Source organism: Zalophus californianus, chromosome 1 (assembly GCF_009762305.2).
Source record: "Zalophus californianus isolate mZalCal1 chromosome 1, mZalCal1.pri.v2, whole genome shotgun sequence".
Classification (NCBI taxonomy): Eukaryota; Metazoa; Chordata; class Mammalia; order Carnivora; family Otariidae; genus Zalophus; species Zalophus californianus.
Genome location: NC_045595.1, coordinates 155,545,064 through 155,565,778, shown reverse-complemented (window position 1 = coordinate 155,565,778; position 20,715 = coordinate 155,545,064). Strand labels below are relative to the sequence as shown.

The following is a 20,715-nucleotide window of genomic DNA, read 5'->3' as shown; positions in this document are numbered from 1 at the left end:
GAAGGGTTGGCCAGACTTGGGGGCCATGTTTATGGGGAGCTTTTTCAAGTGCACACCCCAAATGTCCAGCAAGTGGGAAATGTCTCCATTCCGGAGGGGTTCTCAATCCTTTCCTTGGTGAATCCTCTTGGTTCTGGGAGGTTTTGTTTTGTTTTGTTTTGTTTTGTTTCAGAATTTGCTGAAATATTAACGTATCTGGGTGAATCGGTGCTACTTGAAAGCTATTGCATCTCATGACTGCTGGTATAGAGCCTGGGAATTTACGTATGAAGAATAAGGCAAAGGGCGCTTGCCTTCGGCTCAGGTCATGATCCCAGGGTCCTGGGATCGAGCCCCGCATCAGGCTCCCTGCTCCACGGGAAGCCTGTTTCTCCCTCTCTCACTCCCCCTGCTTGTGTTCCTGCTCTCCCTCTCTCTCTCTCTGTCAATTAAATAAATAAATAAAACCTTAAAAAAAAAAAAGAATAAGGAAAAAACTCAACAGTACAGGTTACACTAATAATCTAGGAGCCAGGAAAGAATAAAAGGAGAAGTATGTTCAGAGTCCAGGGATTTGGAGTCAAAATGTTAATGCAGTAGAGGTCTGTGGATGGAGCCTGTGGCTGCTGTAGTAAAAACCGTAATACAGGTCCTTTTTCATTGACAACTGCCTGGGAGCTTCTAGACTCTTCAGCTGGAGTTGCTTGGGACCATAACCACACCATTTCTCTTGACCTAACCAGTGTCCTTCCCCATCCCTGAGGTTTTGATCAGGGTCTGTAACCCTCCTAGAGTTAACAGGTAGAGACTACGGGGGTGGGGGGCGCGGGTCAGGGGTTGTCACACAAAATAATCTTTATTTGCAGCAAATAAGGAGATCATGGAGAATAACTTTCAAACAGTGGTTCCCTGAGCAGGGTTGAGCAGGTTCTTTTTATTTAGGGTTTAGGACAGATAGTCACAAAGGGGAGTTTTGTCACAGCCCATAAAGGCAGGCGTAAAGTTGCGCAGGCATATTTAGAAAGCCTGTCTGTACAGGCATCCTATGTTATGTTAATGAAGCTTGTGCCCCTCCTAGGGCGGAGACTTTGACATTATAATGAAGCAGAGGCGACTGGGGATAGGAGCTCTGGGGCATGCTCCGAGAGCCCGGTATAAACTGGATAGGGTCTTGGGCTTATTATCTCCGGGTAAGGAATGCAGGGTATTGCTTGTTCAGAGGCTGGAATTTCAGTTGACCTTGAGTCCAGGCTTCTGTAAAAACAGCTAATGGATTTGTGAGTAGGGTCTGAAAAGATACAATAGCTGATTAGGAGAGAAACAGTTCTCTGAAAAAAATAAGGTTTAAGTTTTCTGCTAGTTTTAACTTCATTAACCCTATGGGGCACGGTTTCGATCCTGCAAAAACAATTCAGGAATGTACGTTGGATCAGTCTTTACTTTTGAAACAGCACTGGGAGTTTTACCATTGATTTATTGTCTCTGGTATGGTTAGGCTATTTCCTGGCCTGATAGAGACTGTTAGTTTTTGCATTCCATTTGTTCCCTTAAATCCTCAACTACTGAGGTTTTTGCATTTGTAATTCTAACACTTACTGTGCTGGAAGTGTGCTTGGGCAAGAAGAGCTGGTAGGGCATAGATCACAAAAATAGCTGGGGGAGGGGCACCTGGGTGGCTCAGTCATTAAACGTCTGCCTTCGGCTCAGGTCTTGATCTCAGGGTCGTGGGATCGAGTCCCACATCGGGCTCCCTCCTCGGCGGGAAGCCTGCTCTCCCTCTCCCACTCCCTCTGCTTGTGTTCCTTCTCTCTCTGTGTCTGTCAAATAAATAAAATCTTTAAAAAAAAAAATAGCTGGGGGACTAAAATGACTTGTGTCCTGAAAGTTGTCTTTGTTTTTCCGGGGACCCCTAACTTTTTCTGTTTTGAGGTCCACCTCTGGTGCCTGTGCCCACTGTCTTCTCCATGCAGACAGACCTGAGGTAGAAGTTCTTTGTACCAATAGATCTCGAATTTGATCTGGGAGGCCAGACAGGGGCAGGATGAGCAAGTAGAATGACACAAAGTAGAGATAACATGGCCAGTCCCAATTTCACATGACCTTATGTAGTAAAAATTGTCTTGTTTTAAAAGCACATGACAAGTCAGCCCGCACCTTTTCATTGAGAATGGTTGGGTCTGTAAGAGGTGATTAAGTTAGAAGACCTCCCCTTCTCTGTTCTCAAACACAGTTCCCGGGGTTTTCTAAAGAGCCTCAACAGTTTGAGATTTGCGGGCCAGGAAGTAGCTTTGACTAATCAAAGTCTACGCCAGTGGGCCAGTCTAGGGAGTAGAAGAGAATGAACTTGGCGGGGAGAGTGGAGAAAGGGCCTTTTCCTCTTCACACCACATGGCAGTAAGTCTCCACTCTTGGGCTTACAGGCAGCCAAGTGTTCCATGTTTAACAATTTTGTGTGTGTGTGAGGGAGGGATCTGCCTTTTGTTCCACAGACTTGAATTTAGAAGTCTTCTGCCACTGTGGTGAGGTTACAGTGATTGGTAGAAAATAATTCCACATGAAGTACATTTGTTGGTTGCATTGAACACAACTCAATTCTATTTTGACAAAAGTTTGCCGAATTATTAGCCATTCACCGTGCTAGGTCTGAAAGGATCACAAAGGTGAAAAAGACATGGCCCTTTCATTAAGAGGTTAGATTCACAGACACCCTCTTCCCAGCTCTCAGTTGCTGCTTTGAACATACTTTTAAATACATGGGTATAAAGGGAGTAGAAAGTGGGATATACAACAAGGAATTTCTTCTGGGGCACTCAGAAGGCAAAGCCTCAAGGTGGTGTTAACTTTCTAACCCTGTAGCTTTTGTGGCTAAAAGGAAAAAAAATCGCAAGCCACTTGGGGACAATGCTATTAGAGACTCCCAAGTGTTTTTTTGTTTTGTTTTGTTTTTTATATTAAGATTGGAAATGGGAGGTATATGGCTCCCCTTTGCCCCAGGTTCTTGGGAGGTAACCTTTAGGTCCTTGGAATTTTCCAAGTAGTAGGAGTTTCTTTGTTATTCATGTTGGGCCCTTGGGTCACACCTGATAGTTCATGCTAATGAGGTAACTTCTGGTGGGCCCCTAGAGAGTTTATGACAAGATGATTCAGGATGGGGGCTGGCATGCCAGAAAGACCAACCAGGTGGTTAGAGTAGTGGGGCTTTGGGTCTTGTGGTAGTGACCTCAGTCTGACCTGGAGAAGGAGTTCAGCTGTTCTGCCAGTGATTCAATCAATCATGCCTAAGTGACGAAACTCTAATAAAAACTCTGTGCACCGAAGATTGGGCATTATCACACATCAATGTGCTGGGAGGGTAGCGTGTCCTGACTCCATGGGATGAGGACAAAGGAACTTTCATGTTTGGGATTCTCTCAGACTTTGCCCTATGTGTCTCTCTTTAACTGTTCTGATTTGCATCTTTTTTGCTATAATAAAACTGTATCATAAGGATAACACTTTCCTGCGTTCTGTGACAGTCTAGAAATTATTACCCTGAGAGGATAGTGGGAACCCTGAAACTGTGGGAACCCTGAAACTGTGGCTCAGACACGAGTCACAAAATCAGGGACCTCAAGCCACCCTCATTTCTGACGCGAGGGCTATTTTGTTTGAGAACTACCTCTTTAACTTTGAGTTTGGTAAACTCATTGAAGAAAGGCATTTTCAGAATTTTATATAAAATTCAAATTTGGGAAGATTAGGGCCTTAAACGGTCTCTTTAAACCAGAGGGGACCAGGGGTTTGTTTCTGTCTGAGACCTTCTGCCGATTATTGGATTTGATCACGAGTGCTTACTTCCTCACCCTCTCCCTCAGCCACACTCTGATTCAGGATCAAGTTCTCTTGTTTTTTCCTGACCTAAGTTGGCTACTAAGAGTCAAACTTCAGACCCTCCCAGTCACTTCTCGTGTACAACGAACCAACCTCACCTCTTCAGATTGTGAATTGCTTATTTCTCATTTTCTTTTGCTATCTTCTGTCTGTCCTGTGCAATGCTATAGGAACTCTATAGAGATTCTGGACGCATTTTGTGAAGGTAATGGCTCTCAGTAAGAATAGACAACAAACTTTCTTTTTCACAAGTAGAAAAAAAAATAGGTGGCTTTAGAAAGTAATTTTGTTCCTTCTATTGCTATCAAGTAGGATCTTATTAAAACTAATCCTTAAAGATACCCCTACTATGGAGACTTTAATGAAAGAGTACACTCCCTAATGTTTTTTGGGGGATTATGTCCTAAGGTCTCACTCAAATCCAACAATCTGGAACTTCTTAATGCTTTACCTGTGGCTTCCCAATGGTAATTAATGCTCTTTCTTATGATCCCTTAAGGGAGAAAAAAACTTGCAGAGAACCTCTTTGCTTAGTTGAAGACAATTACTGTAAATGCCACATTCCCTTCTGTGATAGGAGAGATACTGATAGAGCCTGCAAGAGATTCTCTGGTATTCTGTCCACCCCTTCTTCACATTATTTTCATCATTGGCTTCGTTTCCTATCTTATTCATGAAAACCAACCTCCGAGAGGCAGTGCAGTCAACCACAAGATCACTGACTCAGGTCAATGAAGACATGTCTCCTTTTCACATTTATTTCATTTTGTTTTAAGATCACAGAAGAGCAGAGCATTCATACGTGTAAAGTAACAGAAGAGAGAAACAGAATTTAAATACATTTTAAAAGAAAAGAAAAAAAGCTTTTAATTTTAATTTTTTTTTTTAACACACATTGCGCTTTTTATTTTCCTTCACAGAGCTAGTATTCAGGGAAAAAAATCCATCCAATAAACTTTGAACAACAACAACAACAACAAAAAAAAAAACAAATAAAAAATGGCCATGTGTTTGTATCAAGGAAAAGTTTTGTTTATGTCTACAGGGCTGAAAAAAAGGAATATATATATATATATATTTATATGTATATAACACTGTTAATAAGGAGAATTCTAACCAAGAGCAGGATTTATACACCCTTCAGTAGAGCAGTGATAAGGAAGGGGTGAGGCAAGGTTGGGGGAAAGAAGGCGGAGGTTTTGTCCCGTGCTTCTCTCCCCCTGCATCTTTTTCCCTTTAACCTTCCCTCAAACCCAGTGAACACTTAGGGAGCAGGACTTGGCCATAATCACCAGAATGAACCATTTACATTCTCTGGTGAAGAGCAAAGACTTAGGGAAGTGGGTCCAGAAAAGGCCACAGATATCTTAGAATTACTGCCACATTCCACGAAGCTAGTAGCTCCATGTTTTTTCTTCATTTGCAAGAAGCAGATGTTTACTCTGTGCCTGGCTTTACATAGAGAAGGCTTGTGCAGAGGAAAATGTAACTGTAGGAATAGATCCAGGAGCACCCCTCAAAGAGACACCTCTGAAATAACCACGAAAATGGGGAGTTGTCCTATGGGCAGGTCATTCTCCCACTTAAAGAGAGATTGGTAAGTGCTCTAAGCACATCCCGCATCCTTATCTACGTCAAGTGATACTAATGCTGGGAAGTTATGGATAATCCCTGCTCTACAGTACACAGGAGACTCAGATTGTTTCTGTTCTCTTAGGCAATGAATGAAAAGATAATTTGAGCCTCCAGGATAGTGTGGGGCTACACTTTGATAGGTTAAAACAAGTGGGCCTGTGCTCAATCCCTTCAGAACATGGCACAAGAAAGTAATTCCTCATTAACTGCCTGAGAAGCATCATTTCTGTGTCCCCTCTTCTCAGAGAACTGAACTTCCACATTTGATCTTGGCCTTCACAACAACTCTTAACTGTATTCGACTCTGTCACCTCCTGAAATGTGTTTCTTTTTGTCCTATTTTTAACTTGTCTTCTTTAAATGATATCGACCTGTACTTTTTTGAAAATGAGGCTTGTTTTCTCTCTGTTCATTTGCTTGACTTCACAGCCTCTAAGTCAAGTTTAGGGAAACTCATGCCATGAGAAATTCCTTACAAAACAAAATGTATTGTCTTGCCTTTTTCTCACAGAACAGCCTTTTGAACCTGCCTGGGGCCACAAGCCTACTGCCATCAGCTCAAGCAGAGTTTTCAAGGACACACATTTACTGAAATGAGGCCCTTGGCCCAGGATGAGGAAAACAAAAACGAAAACAAAAAAAAAACCCTGATGTTTCCTTTCATATGCACAGCATGCATAATACTCAATCTGGCTACTTTCCTTTCTATGAAAAATTATTAGAATACAGTGCAATAGTTGGATTTTTTATTATAAGGAAACAACTCCAGCTATTTCAATGCCTTCAGTATCATCTGAATGTGTCCCTTCTCTACATTGCTAAGAAGTTTTGATCAGAAGAGAATTTTAGAACCAGTCCAGGGACCCTGTATTCTAGACGTTTTGGCTTTTGAAATGGAGATGACGGAATGATGGTACCGAGAAACGAAGGTGGTACAGAGGCCAAACTGAAGGTGACAAACAGCTGCTTGGAATGACCAGCTGGCCACATGCTACATGAGTGTAAAATTCTTATTCAGAATCAGAGTTTAGAGCTGACAGAGGTCTTAGAGATGTGATCCAAATTCCTTACTTTCAGTATGAGAAAACCAGGTCTCAGGAAGGTTAAATGACTTGCTTAAGGTCACCTAGCTTGTTTGTGGCCAGACCCTAGCCAGAATCCAGTTCTCTTGACTTTCTGCTTCACCTTAAAGTTGCCATTTATCTTGGGTGGAGGAGTGTACTTTAATTAAGTGTAATGTCAATTTGACCTAAATTTCTTTCTGTAACAATCCATGCAGAAAGTTCATGTGATTCCCAAAGTCATCTCTTTGATGGCTCTTTGTGGCTGTTCAGATTGTAGAAAATACATATATGTCACTCTTTTAAACACATCAGACTCTTCAAAAAGACTCCAAGAGAAGGTGCCTGAGAGAGATAGTCCCAATTAAAGTAATTATGTCCTCATTTGCAATATTCAGGATAGATATGTAGAAATATAGGTCTATCAGATTAAGTAAAAGTAATCATTTCCTAAGGTAACTTGGCAAGATTTTTCTCAAGGATATAGCATATTTCTTATATCCTACAATTTCTTAGAATCAAGATGAAAAGGAAGCTTTCCCAATGTCTTTGTCTGATGGAAAATAAAAACTGAGTAATATTTTGCTCACCAAGCTGTAGGTGACTTTCTTGGATCCATTTAAATAAGCCATCCTAGATGGTGGGTAAGAAGTAACAAGACACTGGGAGTTGATGCAACAGATACATGAAACCTTAAAACTCCTTCCTCCCTGTCTTCTCATTTCCCTTGCTTTGGGGTCAGGTGAGACAACTGTGGCAACAGTTGGAAGAAACTCCACTTAGGTCCCTCAGGAACAAAGAGGTGGCCTCTTGTGACTTGAGCAGGATGTCACCTTTAATAGTTCCTGTGGTTCTGCTTTTGCTGAGGCAACCTTCTTGTTTGGGACATTAGTCATACTCCTTCCCATTCTGATCTGTGAAATGCTTTAGTTTTTATTTGATTTTTTTTTTCTTTAAGATTCATAGAATTAGCTGAACCTGGGCACTGCATGAAAAATGAAGTTTACATAGTTTATATTATGTACATAAACTAGTGATTTACATTGATTTACACATGATTGGTGCCTAATTTATTAATCAGCACACAGTATGTAAATGCACTGAAAGGAAATCAAGATTTTAAAATAAGTTTTCCATAATATCCATAAACATTTGCACTGGTGTAAATGTTAAACCTAAACCTAACGTTAACACCAGCTTCCTTGCCAAGAGGAAAGTGATGTACATTGCTGGGTGAAAACAAATTCTCTCTTGAATTTCAGTTGGCCGCATTTGACAACACAGCTACATGCAAATGAGAATAGTTTACTTCTCTTCCACTAGTATGCACATAAATGTAAACTCCATTTTGCATTTAGTGAGATGTTTACAGATATTATGCCAAACATGATGGAAAATTTACATCAGTGGGGCAAATGTAGTCTTTGGAAGAGAAATATTTTAAGTACGGAAGAAAGAAGAAGGCTTCCTGAACTGAATTTGAGTTTCTTAATTTAGGGTCCAATCTCACCATTTTTGTGGTATGTTTAACATTAGTCTTCAAAGTATTAATAGTTTTACAGGTCAGATATAGCACTGCACTTATATTTCTATAAAAAACATGATAGTTACCGGTAACCAAGACTAAATTCAGGCTAAAAAGTTAATGAAGATGAAGAGAAAAATAAGGCCATGGCTAATCCCATGGAACTTGGTCCACAAAAAATTCCTCTTAAACAAGTAATTACGAAGTGGAAAAAATGGGGCTCCGTATCTTTCTAAATGAAGCATAGCTCTTTTTTTAACCAAATTCAGTATTTTTTCTTCCTTTTAACCATTATTCTAGATTTGTCTTATAATACATACAATATTGTAAATATAGCATCTGTAAAGATAAGATTAAAAAAAATACATACACATATATATTATTTTTCCACAAATAATTCAAGGCCTGCAAAAAGCAAAAGGAGAGATTCTGGGAGACAAGCCAATAGAAACAGTCAAACCACAACCAACCTGGGGATGGAAACTGTGACTCTGGAGTAGTTAAGAAGCTAACAACTTGGTAGGTAATAACTCAGAAATAATTTCATGCTGAGGAGTTTAGTTTTTGTGTGCAAAGGAGGTAAGTCCATTTTTGGAGGAGAAACAGATTTGTGTTTCTGTCTCCAAGAACATGAAAATCACGAGTACTTTTACAAGGTCTCTATGAATAGCCCCAGTTGACTGAATATGTAGTAAAAAAATGCCCATGGCAAGGGAGAAGTCTGTCTGACTTGGAAGAGAAGGCAAAGGTCAATAGGACCATTCTTCCCCAACAGAAAACACAATTTTTCCCTAAGCCTTAGTTCTTTCAGGGCAGAGGGATATTATGTCTCAAAACAAGTAAGATTGTTCCTCCAACAAGGCAACACCTTCTGATGAACAGTTAATTGCACAGAAGATATAATTCTGCAGTTGTAAAACCTAGGATAGTTCTCATTCTTCAGGAAGTGCCCTTGGTCAAGGTCATTTCTGCTTTTGTTAACTGAAGGTCGGTTCTAAGGATTTTGTTTTATGAGTGGTGGAGTTTCGTTTTGCATACAGAGGACATTAAATATATTAGCCATTCAGATTAATTGATGAATTTCACTCCTCTCAGGGTATTATTTCCAACCAGTTTGTTCTTTTCAGTGCAGGGTTTCAAGTTTTGATTACCAATGGACAAGATTCTTGAAGGGATTTATAGCAATATGATGAACTAAATTCCAAGAAGTCCCATGTTCAGACTCAATTTCTTGGTGTCAGTCCTCCGGCTGCTACCTTTTTCCTGACCTTTCTCCAAATTATGTTCTCCTCCATTCTTCACATTGCTTAGAGACATTCTCAAACCTAGGAGATTTCTGGGGCCAATGTTTGCTCTGAAACAGGAGCCAGGACAAATTTTTTTTTTTTTAATTCCCAGATCCTGCCAGAGATATATGCAAACACCACAATATTCAATATATGTTTAATTATGTTTAATATATGGTCCATTATATTAAAACTCAGGGAACAAATGGTGCTGACAAGGCAGACATTCCTTTCTGCGGAGAATCTCCTATAAAATCAAGACCTTGTCATGATGATAGGGTGGAGACAATACGAATGTAGGAGTATGATTAAAATATGTCACATGCCACAAGGATCTGTTCCTGAAACTGATACTAAACCAAATTAACTCCTCCTACTTTTCTTTTCTTATATATCTTTAAATTAGCATGCATTCCTCTAAAGCTTCCACCTAAGGATGTAACTGGCTCTTCAATATGTGGGGAATATTTATCATCAATGATGATAAACTTTTATTCCTGTACTAAGACCAAAATGTTAGAGAAACCCCGATTGTCAATAAACTGATGCTGGATAGGAATATGGCTCACCTTCCCTATATTTTAGTAGCTACTTTCTGGGATAAGAATTTCTGTACTATGCGAGGATCTGCCACAAATACTCTTATCCATCCCTAAGCCCAATTTGCCCTTCAGTTTCATGTCTAAACTGCAATCACAAAAGAAGGCTGGTAATAAGTTTTCTAAAACAAACAATAGAATCCCCTAGAACAGATTTAAAATGTTGCTTATCAAAGAGATCATTACCTTCAAAGACAAGGCTCATTGCAAAGAGACTGCAATTAATGAAATCTATCAGTAGAAATTTTAGGTCTGTCTTCTCTTCTTCCCTCCCTCCCTCCCTTCCTTCCTTCCTCCCTACCTTCCCTCTTTTCCACTTTTTCCCTCGCTTCTTCTCTTCCTTCCTTTTTCTATTTGCAGTTAGGAAATTTCCTGTTTTATATTCTGTGACACTATTTTTCAGGTTCCAAAACTAAAGGAGGTACCATATTTGGCTCTTCTGAAATACATTCAATTGTGACCTCAATAATAATCCTCTGTCTTTTCATAAACTGAGTTACTTCCAATGCCTCCTATAGTTCAAGTGAAAGCAATGGTTGGTTTCCTGACAAAGACATCTACAGACAGAGAGCCAGCTCTCTCTGCAAGACCTTTCCTAAGAAAATCCTGGTGTTGCGGTGATACCAAGCTTTGTGGTGTGCGTACAACTTCGACCTAAATTATTACAAGTTTCCCAGTTCTTTTGATTAAGGAACTAACTCACATTTCAGATGACTCTTGTTGATGTAAACTTAGACATCATATCCCCCACAGTATCTTTTTCAGGAACCAGAAGCCAAAAGTGAGCAGGGAAGGTGGAATATATTCCAGCGGCCTGGCCTAGGATAATGATGGACTACTGCGAACAATGGTGCTGCAAACATTACCAGTGGAGCAAAAAAGGAGATTGTGCAGGCCACCAAATAGAGTATTAGCTTACAACACCAGGACAAAAATCTGCAAAGGAGCACAAGGAATGGATTCCTTCTTGTTATGGTCAATGCTTTGTATAGAGCTCTGCCAACATCTCTACAAAACGAGTAGGGTCCTGCACATCTGGTCTACTTTTCCTGCTTTGCTCACTCTCACTATATTTTATCTGAAATAGGAAACAATCTCTGCTCAAGGGAATCCATGGGCCAAATGCAGTGTTACTTGAAGATCAGGGAAGGGGCACAACAGGGCTGCTTAGGATCTCCATGTGGCTCATCATCCTTTCATTGAGAGTTAACACTTGGAGACCTTCCTGGTTCTTGGGATTTACTCAACACATGCTACTCACTCCTGCAGCAGAGCAGGTCCAAGCCTGCAAAAAGCCAGGAAATACATGAATTCCTCAGACTCATGAAACAAGAGTGAAGTCAGAAACCTTCTCTCCTAGGTCACCTCATTGACGTCACTGATTCTTTCTACTGTTTGCTCACCCCATCAATAGTAGGCACTTTCATTTACAGTGATATTCTGAGTGACTCTCGACTGGGTTCTGATGATTGGACTAGGAGGAATATGAGGTTCTGCCCTTAGAAGGGGCACAGCTTGGTGTGGGTACACACTGATGTCATGCGACAGCCATGGGGGAGGTTGGGGGACTCTGCTCCATGCCTCCTTCCCCACCATGTCCCACAGCAACTTGTCACAGCCGCATCTCACAATTACAATGCGGGACAGTATCTACAGCACAATGAGTCTATGTACACATGGACCATTCCCTTGGCATGCTTTAGAGAGAGACACACACACGCTCACACACATGTACACCCACGTGAGAGCGAGAGACTTGAGCACGCACGCACAGTGGAGAAAATTAAAATGGCACTTCCTAGAGTTTGCGGCATGACTAGTGCTGGGGGGTGTGGTAGGGGGTGAGGAGAAGCAACAGCTATGGGGATGGGGGGTATAAAGGGAGTCTCTGGGATGGATGTGGGGGAGATAGAACACACTGGAGGGGGAGGAGATGGTCTTAAAAGTTGCAGAGATAGTGGAGGCAGGAAAGCCAGGTAAAGGCTCAACACAGGATTCCAGCGCGGATTCCACTGACAGTCGGAAATGGCTATGAGTCAGCTCAAATGAAGAACAAAATTAAAAGATGATGGAAATATAAACACCAAAGGCAAGACCTTATTTTTTCTTTCCCCACAGATGAAAAAGAATGAAGGAAGGAAAAAGTGTGTGTGTGGGGGTTAATATCCATCTGACACTTCTTCACTTGTCTTATTTTTACAACATCCGGGTGTCCTTAGCATGATGTAGTCTTTATATAGTATATATTTGCTTCGATATACACATATCCTTGTAGAACTTTTCCCACCCTGATTTATAGTTAAGTTTTTATTGATGGACTTTAAAATGGTTTTAAGTGTATTTTCTTCTTGGTTTTCTTATTTCCCCCTTCATTTATAAACACACAAAGTTGTAAAATAAACAGTCTCCCCCCATCTCGCTCTCTCTGTCTCTCTCTCTCTGTATCCTGTGTGACGCATTTTTGTGTGTTTTTTAAATTATTTTTAAATTTTTATTCTATTAACATTTGCTGAGAAGGCAGAGCAGAGATGCTGCCAGCAGCCACAGTGGTACGGCCAGACTGATGGATCCATTTATTCCTCTCACCGACCCAGGCCCTGCAATGCAAAAGAGAAAGAAAAGAGAATAGTTACATCCAGCCTCACTCTCTGTTACAGCTGACAGCTGACAGTATCAGAGGTAAGAATGGGCCAGTTACCAGCACTTCAAAGTCAGTGCGCTTATGTACAGCCCAAGAAGCACTCCCAATCTTTCCTAAGTCCTTCTCCTTGAGTTGTAAGTATCTCAAGGGGTATCAGTGGTCGAACACTTCAGAATATAAAATGCTCTTGGAGAAGGCTATCACTGATGTGTCTGCTGGTGCAGCGGGGTCCTCTTCACCCAGCCTCCTCTCCCACGCTCTGCTCTGCATAGCACTGTGATACCAGCCCTCGTTAAGATGCCAAGCATTGGTGAGGGTCCTTCAGCAGCCAGACACGGGCTCCTCCAGCTGATTCATCACAGTGTCTCCATCAGTAAAACATGGGACCAGTCTGAAACTCTCATTTCTCAGGGGAAGTCGTAATTATTTATTTGTTAATGGGAAGGGGAATTGCTTCCAAGGAACACTTATGACTGAATGGCCCCTGAGCTGCAAGGTAGAAAATAAGTCAACTCCTTGTAGAGTCTTAAGAGGCAGGAGGGGATCATCTGGTCCCAACTCTTCATGTGACAACTTTAAAGATCAAAAGCAAAGGCAGCAGGAACAACAACAACGAGGACAACCAAACCCAGGGAGGTTAGGAGGCAGGTCCAGACCAGAAGCAGGACTGAGGCTGGAACTTGCCCGGAACTCCCCCGGGAGTGGCAGCCTCTATGTTTCCCACTGCCACCTTAGTTTTCCCAACACGGACACAATCTGGGGCGTGTGGGTGTGGATCTAAGAGGGAGATTGGAATGGAGAAGGAAGTGGAGAAGGCATATGTGTGTTGACAGAAAGGAGAGAACTGGGGCAGAAAGTGCAGGCCCCAAGAGCTTGTCTCCTATGCTTTGCTTGCTCCATTTTCTCCTTCTGTATAGTTCTGTTCATATAGATCCATTACAAGAAGAAAATGTTAGTATTTTTCACAACAAAGATTTTTAGATTTAAGACTGTATGCTTAGACAATGATGTTCGAAAGAGAAATCAGTGTGACTAATTACGGGTCACTTTGCAGTTTTGAGGGCACATATGCTGATCAACGTGTGTCAACGAATGTGCATGTGAGTGTGTGTGTGCGTGTGTGTGCGCGAGTGTGTGTTTAAACCTATGATGGTTTGCATGTGCAATGGAAGCGTCCTCTGGTAGGCGAATGTTTCCAAAAGTGTCTACGAACATATCAGATCAGAGGTCAAATAACAGGGAAAATGTTGAATTCAAGAATGTCCTCCTAATCTGTGTTTTATATAAATAATGGCAACAACACCCAAATAAAACCGACACTTACACAGCACTTACTAGAAGGTACTGTCACAGATGCTTTACGCATGTAAGCATATAACCATCCTATGAGACGGGTATTATAATGAACCCTATTTTACACTGAGATAGTAAGAGGCAATGCATACATCTACACAGCTAGTATGCAGAGGAGCTGGGGTTTTGGCCCAGGTGGCTGGCTCCAGTCTTTGCCTGTCACCACTATGCAGTGAAGTTCCACAGTGAAGGAGTGAAACGTTCAGCAAATGAATTTTCGGTACGTTTAAAACAATAGCCAGAATGAACAAAACACGACATGGAGGCAACCATTATCTTTGAAAACAATTTTCAATAGAATATGTTTTACTAGAATGTCTTCTTGAGAATATTAAAAATATTACTTACTCTAAAAATATGAATATATGCCAACTTTGAAATGGTAGAAAATGAGCTTTATTATCTGGAAAGCTACGGAGATACAGAGTAAACAATTTAAATATTCAATCAGTCAATTCTTTAAGTTTCTGAATGGCTATAGGATTTTATTAATAAAAGACACTTCCACTACCTTCGGCTTCATGCCTTTCATGAGGAATTTAGGTTCAAGAAGATCATGTATCCTGCATAAAGCACCTGATGGGAATTGTCGACTGAGCACTAGAATACAGGTGTTCAGAGTCTCAGCTCCATGCCTTTCAAAGCCCACCCTCCACACCCTTCACCACCATCCTTTTTGGCCTTTGTGACCTTTAAGTTCTCTCAGTGGCAACTCCCCAGGGCTTCTGGCCAGATGCTAATGCATTTCCCTATCATTTTAATTCCTCTATATGCTTTAAATGGCATTTACTTGGATTAGTGGGTCAGGACAGCTTCCAAAACAGAGAAAGACTACACACAAATTGAGGCCTCACAGGACCAAGCAAAAATGATTTTTGTTTTGCCCTAGGGATAGTGTGAAACAGAACGTTTTTAGAAAGAGTCTAATTTTGCCTATGTCCTTAACCTCACTTTTAGTGCTGGGACAGGCTAGATTATCTTTCAGACATCTTGGAGTTGGGTGGTACCTGGGGAAGTCTAAAAAGCCTAGTCTTATCATTTTATTTGAAGGGCAGTAAGTATTTGAGAAAGCAAAAATTCCATCATTGAAAAATACAATATATACATATAGGAACCTAAATAAATATGTTCACATATAACATTCTTGCTAATGTATGTACACACATATATTCGCAGATAGAAAGAGAAGTATATATTATATGCATACTCATATATACAAATATGATATATGTACACACATATTATTGGCCTTTTAATAGATACAATTGAGAATTAACTGTTATTTTCACATGCTAGCCTATGATATGTGTAGGGAATTCCAGTATGACTATGCTAATAATCTTAATTTTATCCTTAGTAGAATTATTATTATATATTTGAAATGCATTTCGTGGATCTGTTAAGGATATCTTCACTTCTATCAATTATTATTTATTAAGTGCTCTCATATAGCTATTTGATGTGCTTATATGACTTGCTCTTTTCATAATTGGTTTTGAGAGTAAATAAATAGCTTGAAAAAAATGCAAGGGTAAATGAATGATAGTTGGCGCATCATCACAAGTGTGTATGCAATTATAGATATATATGACTGCATAGGAGACTACTTCAGTTAATGGCTATTTCAGGGAAGAATAATCAGCAAAATCATTAATTATGTTTTAGTTCATAGTTATGAAATTTCTGCTTATTTGTGGAAATGCAAATGATAAATCTTATTTCCCACACCAGATGGCCAGGCTCAGCAAGTGCTTTTATATACTGACAGATATAATGAAAGCAAGAGTCTGTAAACATAAATTAGCCTTAAGAATAGATGGGCAAATAGAACCACAATTCAAAAATTGCTACATGTTTTTCATACAACAGACAAAAATCATATCTTGGCATTTAGCCACATGCTATATGTGTTTATGTGTGTGTGTGTGCACACTTATATGTGTGGTATCTAGTAAACATTCAAAAAATGGTAGCATCATCATCATTGCTATTAACTATAGAAGCTTGGATTACAGGAAGACATGAAATACCCCTGAATCAAAGGCACCAGCTTGTGAATTGGGTCAAGGCTTTTTAAAGTTCGACCCGAAGGGGCAAAATTCAGCTGTAGCAAGATTGAGAATCTTGACTCAACATACCAGGTCAAGGTTCTCAACCTCAGCACAGGATGATAAGTGAGACTCTGTATCAAGGTGAATGCTGGATTGCACTTTGCCACAATAATGCTTTTACAAGGGAATCTGTGATTAAGGACAAGGTTGATAAAGCATCCTGAAATTGTGGGATATGAGAATTTTCGGCAAGTCTCTACAAGAATTTGATGCAAGATGCGCAGCACAGACAATTGATTGTCTTTCAGTAAAATCTCAAAAGAAAGTACAACGTGATTTTCCAACACCTGCTTTAGAGAGCATGTACTTGGAGACACTTTGTGATTCATTCCAATCTAGCCAATGCATTTCTGTTGCTTCTCCTGAGTACTTAGGACTCATTCCTAGATTTAGGACTAGATTTATTCAAAATAATCATTCTTAAAACAAAACAAAACATTAATCACAGCTTCAGGGATCCTCAGGCATTCCTTTCAGCCACTAAGGAATCAAAGTCAATAATAATTTTTATTCCTGTACGTAGTTGAGCCATGCAAGAAAAGAAGAAAGACCAGGTAAGTTTAAGTTTTAATTCTTCTTAGAACTATTAAGGACGGGGCGCCTGGGTAGCTCAGTCGGTTAAGCGACTGCTTTCACCTGAGGTCATGATCCTGGAGTCCGGGGATCAAGTCCCGCATCAGGCTCCCTGCTCAGGAGGGAGTCTGCTTCTCCCTCTGACCCTCCCCCCTTTCATGTGCTCTCTCTGTCCATCTCTCATTCTTGCTCTCTCAAATAAATAAATAAATAAATCTTAAAAAAAAAAAAAAAAACTATTAAGGACTGACCGAGTGACTGAAAATAAAACAAAAACTCGAATACAAAACAATTGTTAAGCAAAGGAGAAAAACAATCTTCTAAGATCTCTCTTAGATAATATCTAAATGTGCAGGCAAAGGCCCTTCCCTGTCCTGGAAAGCCACGTTTAAAGGGAAGCCTGGTAAGATTGACTTTGGCGCCACCTGCTCTCTATGTTCAGCCAGTACAGCTTCCTCTGCAGGACGGAATTGGGGATTAAAGCCTATATCCTCCAGGCTGGAGCATAGAAGAGGGGATAAATTGATGTTTAATTTGAGCCATGTCTTAGACTTCAATTTGGGTTCCTCCTACATAATTTTTTATGTATTATCTCCCCTCTGTATAAGGGGAGTCTTGAATAAGCTTAAAGTATTCTTACCATAAAGTCCATCACATCTTCTCCAACAAAACAGCATCCAATATTTGGCATACAAAATTTCGAAATTGTAGGCCAATACTAAGAATTCCTTTGGTTGACACTAGGAATTTATCTTGGTGGTCTTTGAAATAAAACCCTATGCCCTATTTCTCCAACACCTAAGATATCATATGTTCCACTAACACTAGAAACTTAAAATTCACATGTAATTGATAATCATGGCATTGGGGAGAAAAGAAGGGCCGAAAGGGACACGAGTTTACACCTTCTTACCCCAAATGATCTTGGTTCATGTATGTATTTCTGGTGGCTTCGTCTCTGCTGCCTTATGTGAAGACTTGCTAGAGCTGGCCATAAACAAGGTGCTGACCCTTTCCTGGGAGTAAGCAACGAAGTGTACAAAGTCTCTGTGGATGCTGGTCACTGGTAGGGTCTAAGTCCCACAAGAATAGATTTTCAAAATTGAGAATGACCTGGGTTGTCTCATTCTCTTTGAGGCCCAGAGAAGAAAACATCTTCATACGAGACAATTACCAATCCAGGTGAGTGGCCATGAGGACTTAAGGAGGCTGCTGTCTGGCCATGCAGGTTCCTCCGTAGCTTTTGTCTGGGGACAGATACTGTTAAGGATTTATGTTGGACTTGTAAAGAGGGCACCTCAGAATTGGTCATTGTTTGCATCGTAGGTTTCAGTTCATGAAGTTTTCACCTGATTGCATTGCCTTTGTAGGGAGAGGTGGGTGATTACTGTGTCACGTGGCTGATGGAGGCATGTGGTGCTGTCCCTGGGAGACCCCAGCAGCTGGGTGTACCGCAGAAGGGGGAGGTTATAGGAAGACCTGTGAGAACACCGAGGCAGGGAGAATATTAACTGTTCAATGCTTCATTTTAGGAAATGCTACTCTATTTCCTTTAGCAATGTATCTATTTTAATAGCCAACAAGGGACAGTAAGTAGGCTCTCTGTCTCTTATGAGAGCCCAGTCACTGGGCAGGGAACATTGCCAAAAGTGCAGATCTGCAAGGGTTAACCATGGCCACCTAGGATATGGAAAGTGGGAGGGGGATAACTTGTTCAGTTCTAGAGATTTAAAAAAGAATAGCTGTCAAAAGTGATATAGGGGTCATGGGTTGGATCAGGGCTTTTTGTGACTGAGAAAGTTCACAATCTGGGAAACATAGTGGTAAATATGTTATGGAAATTATTATCACAAATTATTGAGATGAAATAAACTCAAGAGTATAAGACTCCAATATATGGCTAAGAAATCTTAATTTTAACATACAGTAGGTGATCAGAAATAAGAACCATACCTTTTTGCTTGAAGTGCACGGTGGTGCCAATTTCTAAAAAAAGAAACATTTAGCAAAACAAAAAAACAGATAAATTTTTTTTTTATCAATTGAGAATAAGCACAAAGGTAATCTGGTACTCTCCACTGAAAGGGGAATGGGACAAAAGGTGGAAAGAACATTCTAATAGGAACACGTACTGGTAGAGATCGAAAGAAAGGCACATGGAAAGAGATTGTTTGTTGGAACAAATGTTGTTCAGTTGGAGGTGGCAAAAATAATTTCCAACTACAAACACTTGATGCTACATGTTATGTGTATAGACAAGTACAAGAACTCTGAGAATGGCATGTAGAAGTACTCTTGACTGCAATTTAATGGGATGATAGAAGGTGTCTGGCCTCTAACCCCCTCCTGCCATTTTGCCCCTGGTTTACTCCACTCAAGCCAGTTGACCTTGCTTTTCTCCTAACACACTAAATCCTTTCCAGCTTTACAAGTGGTGCACCTGTTGTTTTATGCGCTTGCAATGTTTCTTCCCCAGATCCCTGCATGGCCCACACAGTCATTTCATTCAGATTTCTACTGAAAGGACACCAACTCAGGAAGAACTTCTCCCATCACCTTATCAAAATGGTACCCTAGGTCACTTTCTATTCCTTTACCCTGTTTTATTAATATTCTTAGCATTTATCACTAGTTGGTATCATTTTATAAATTTACTTATTTGCTTGGTTAAAGTTTATCTCCTCCATTAGAATAAATGTTCTGTGAGGGCAGCAATGAAGTCTGTCTTGTCAACCATTGTATTTCTGCGCCTAGATTAGAGTCTGACATGCAGTATGTGTTCAATAAATACTTGTTAAGTGTATAAATCTCAGGGTTGGAAGAGCTCATAGTGGTCAAACACATGAATTCCCTTTTGAGTAACTTTATCAACTAAACAACAATACTGTTAGATTTTTAGAAGTAAATGTGGAAAATTTCCATAGGCTACCACTTTGATCTTTAGGACCAACTGAATGGTAAGTTAGACATAGGAGCCCAAACCATGGCTGTGGGATATGGATTGTCTTCTCTGTGATCAGGACATGACCTTGCACCCCCCAATAACACACTTTCACTAAGGAAGTAAAGTGACTGAACTTTGAAGCTAAAGAGAGCTCTTTGAATGGGACATCTGGTTTACCTCATTGTCTTGCTTGAAACTTGTTCATGCTTTCTTGCGTCTTCCAGGATATGGACCCAAATCCTTAGCATTGCATCCATGGCTCTCCTCCCTCATCTCTCCAGACTCATCATGTCTGCATCCCAGCCCACAAGCCTTCCTTCATTCTCCATGGGATCATGTTTTTTGTTGTTGTTGTTGTGGGGCCGATGGCCCAATGTTATCACTACTAGAAATCCCACTCATCCTTCAGAAGTCAGGGAAGTCTTCCTTAGTCTCCCTAGTAAAATTAAGTCCCTTTAATATAAGCTCTGCTCTCCTTCATGACACTCATCTCAGTTTTAATTTTAAATACCTTTGTCTGATGTTTGATTAATACTTGTCTTCGCTACTGGACTATGAGTTCCAGGGAAGCAGGGCTGTCTCTGCTCCTGTTCCCTCTTGTAGTATGGCCAATGCATGAAGGCACTCTGAATGCACAATGGGCCAGAGCAGATTTAGAATCACTGAAATATGAGAAAAATAAATGTAGGCCAAGCATCCTCTTAACAGAGCCTGAGACTGTTAAAACAACAGAGAGCCTGAGTAGCTGACTTATGATCTGATTTAGCACAAAGGGTTCAGACCTTCAGAATCAGGTATGCAAAATTTCTGAGGTTCGGTGCAGTCTATTTCCTTCACAAATTTTCCATTTGTCAATCCAAAGGAGGTCACAGGGAGAAGCCCTCAAACAGCATGCCGTTTTCTGGTATTCTTATGATGGCTATAAGAAGGGCACAGTTTTTCTAGTGTCTGAAGTTTTGAAAATGTTTGGCTACAATTCAGCATTAGCAAAACTAGTGTAAGCCAGGCTGCTCCTAACGGCAAGCTGTATCTACACATAAGGACAGCCTGCCTAAACCGGTTAGATGAGGGACGGGGGATCCTAGTGTGAATGTTCTTTTGTATGATGATTGCTGGTGGGCCTCTACATGCACTTCTG

The 20,715-nt window shown here is 40.6% G+C and overlaps 1 protein-coding gene across 2 annotated transcripts in view; it reads right to left on the bottom strand.

Annotated features, from left to right (window-relative positions):
- Nucleotides 1-4,725: 4,725 nt before the first annotated feature.
- LOC113917567 (limbic system associated membrane protein) overlaps nt 4,726-20,715 on the bottom strand; it is a 651,218-nt gene continuing 635,228 nt past the window's right edge. The window contains exons 8-9 of one of the 2 annotated variants that reach the window (XM_027585415.2): nt 18,587-18,619; nt 4,726-12,552 (exon numbers count right to left, since the gene is read on the bottom strand). In XM_027585415.2, coding sequence (XP_027441216.1) covers nt 12,455-12,552; nt 18,587-18,619 — 131 coding nt within the window. In that variant the 3' untranslated portion in view covers nt 4,726-12,454. The remainder of the gene's footprint in view (nt 12,553-18,586; nt 18,620-20,715) is intronic. The other variant, XM_027585418.2, reaches the window with a different exon arrangement.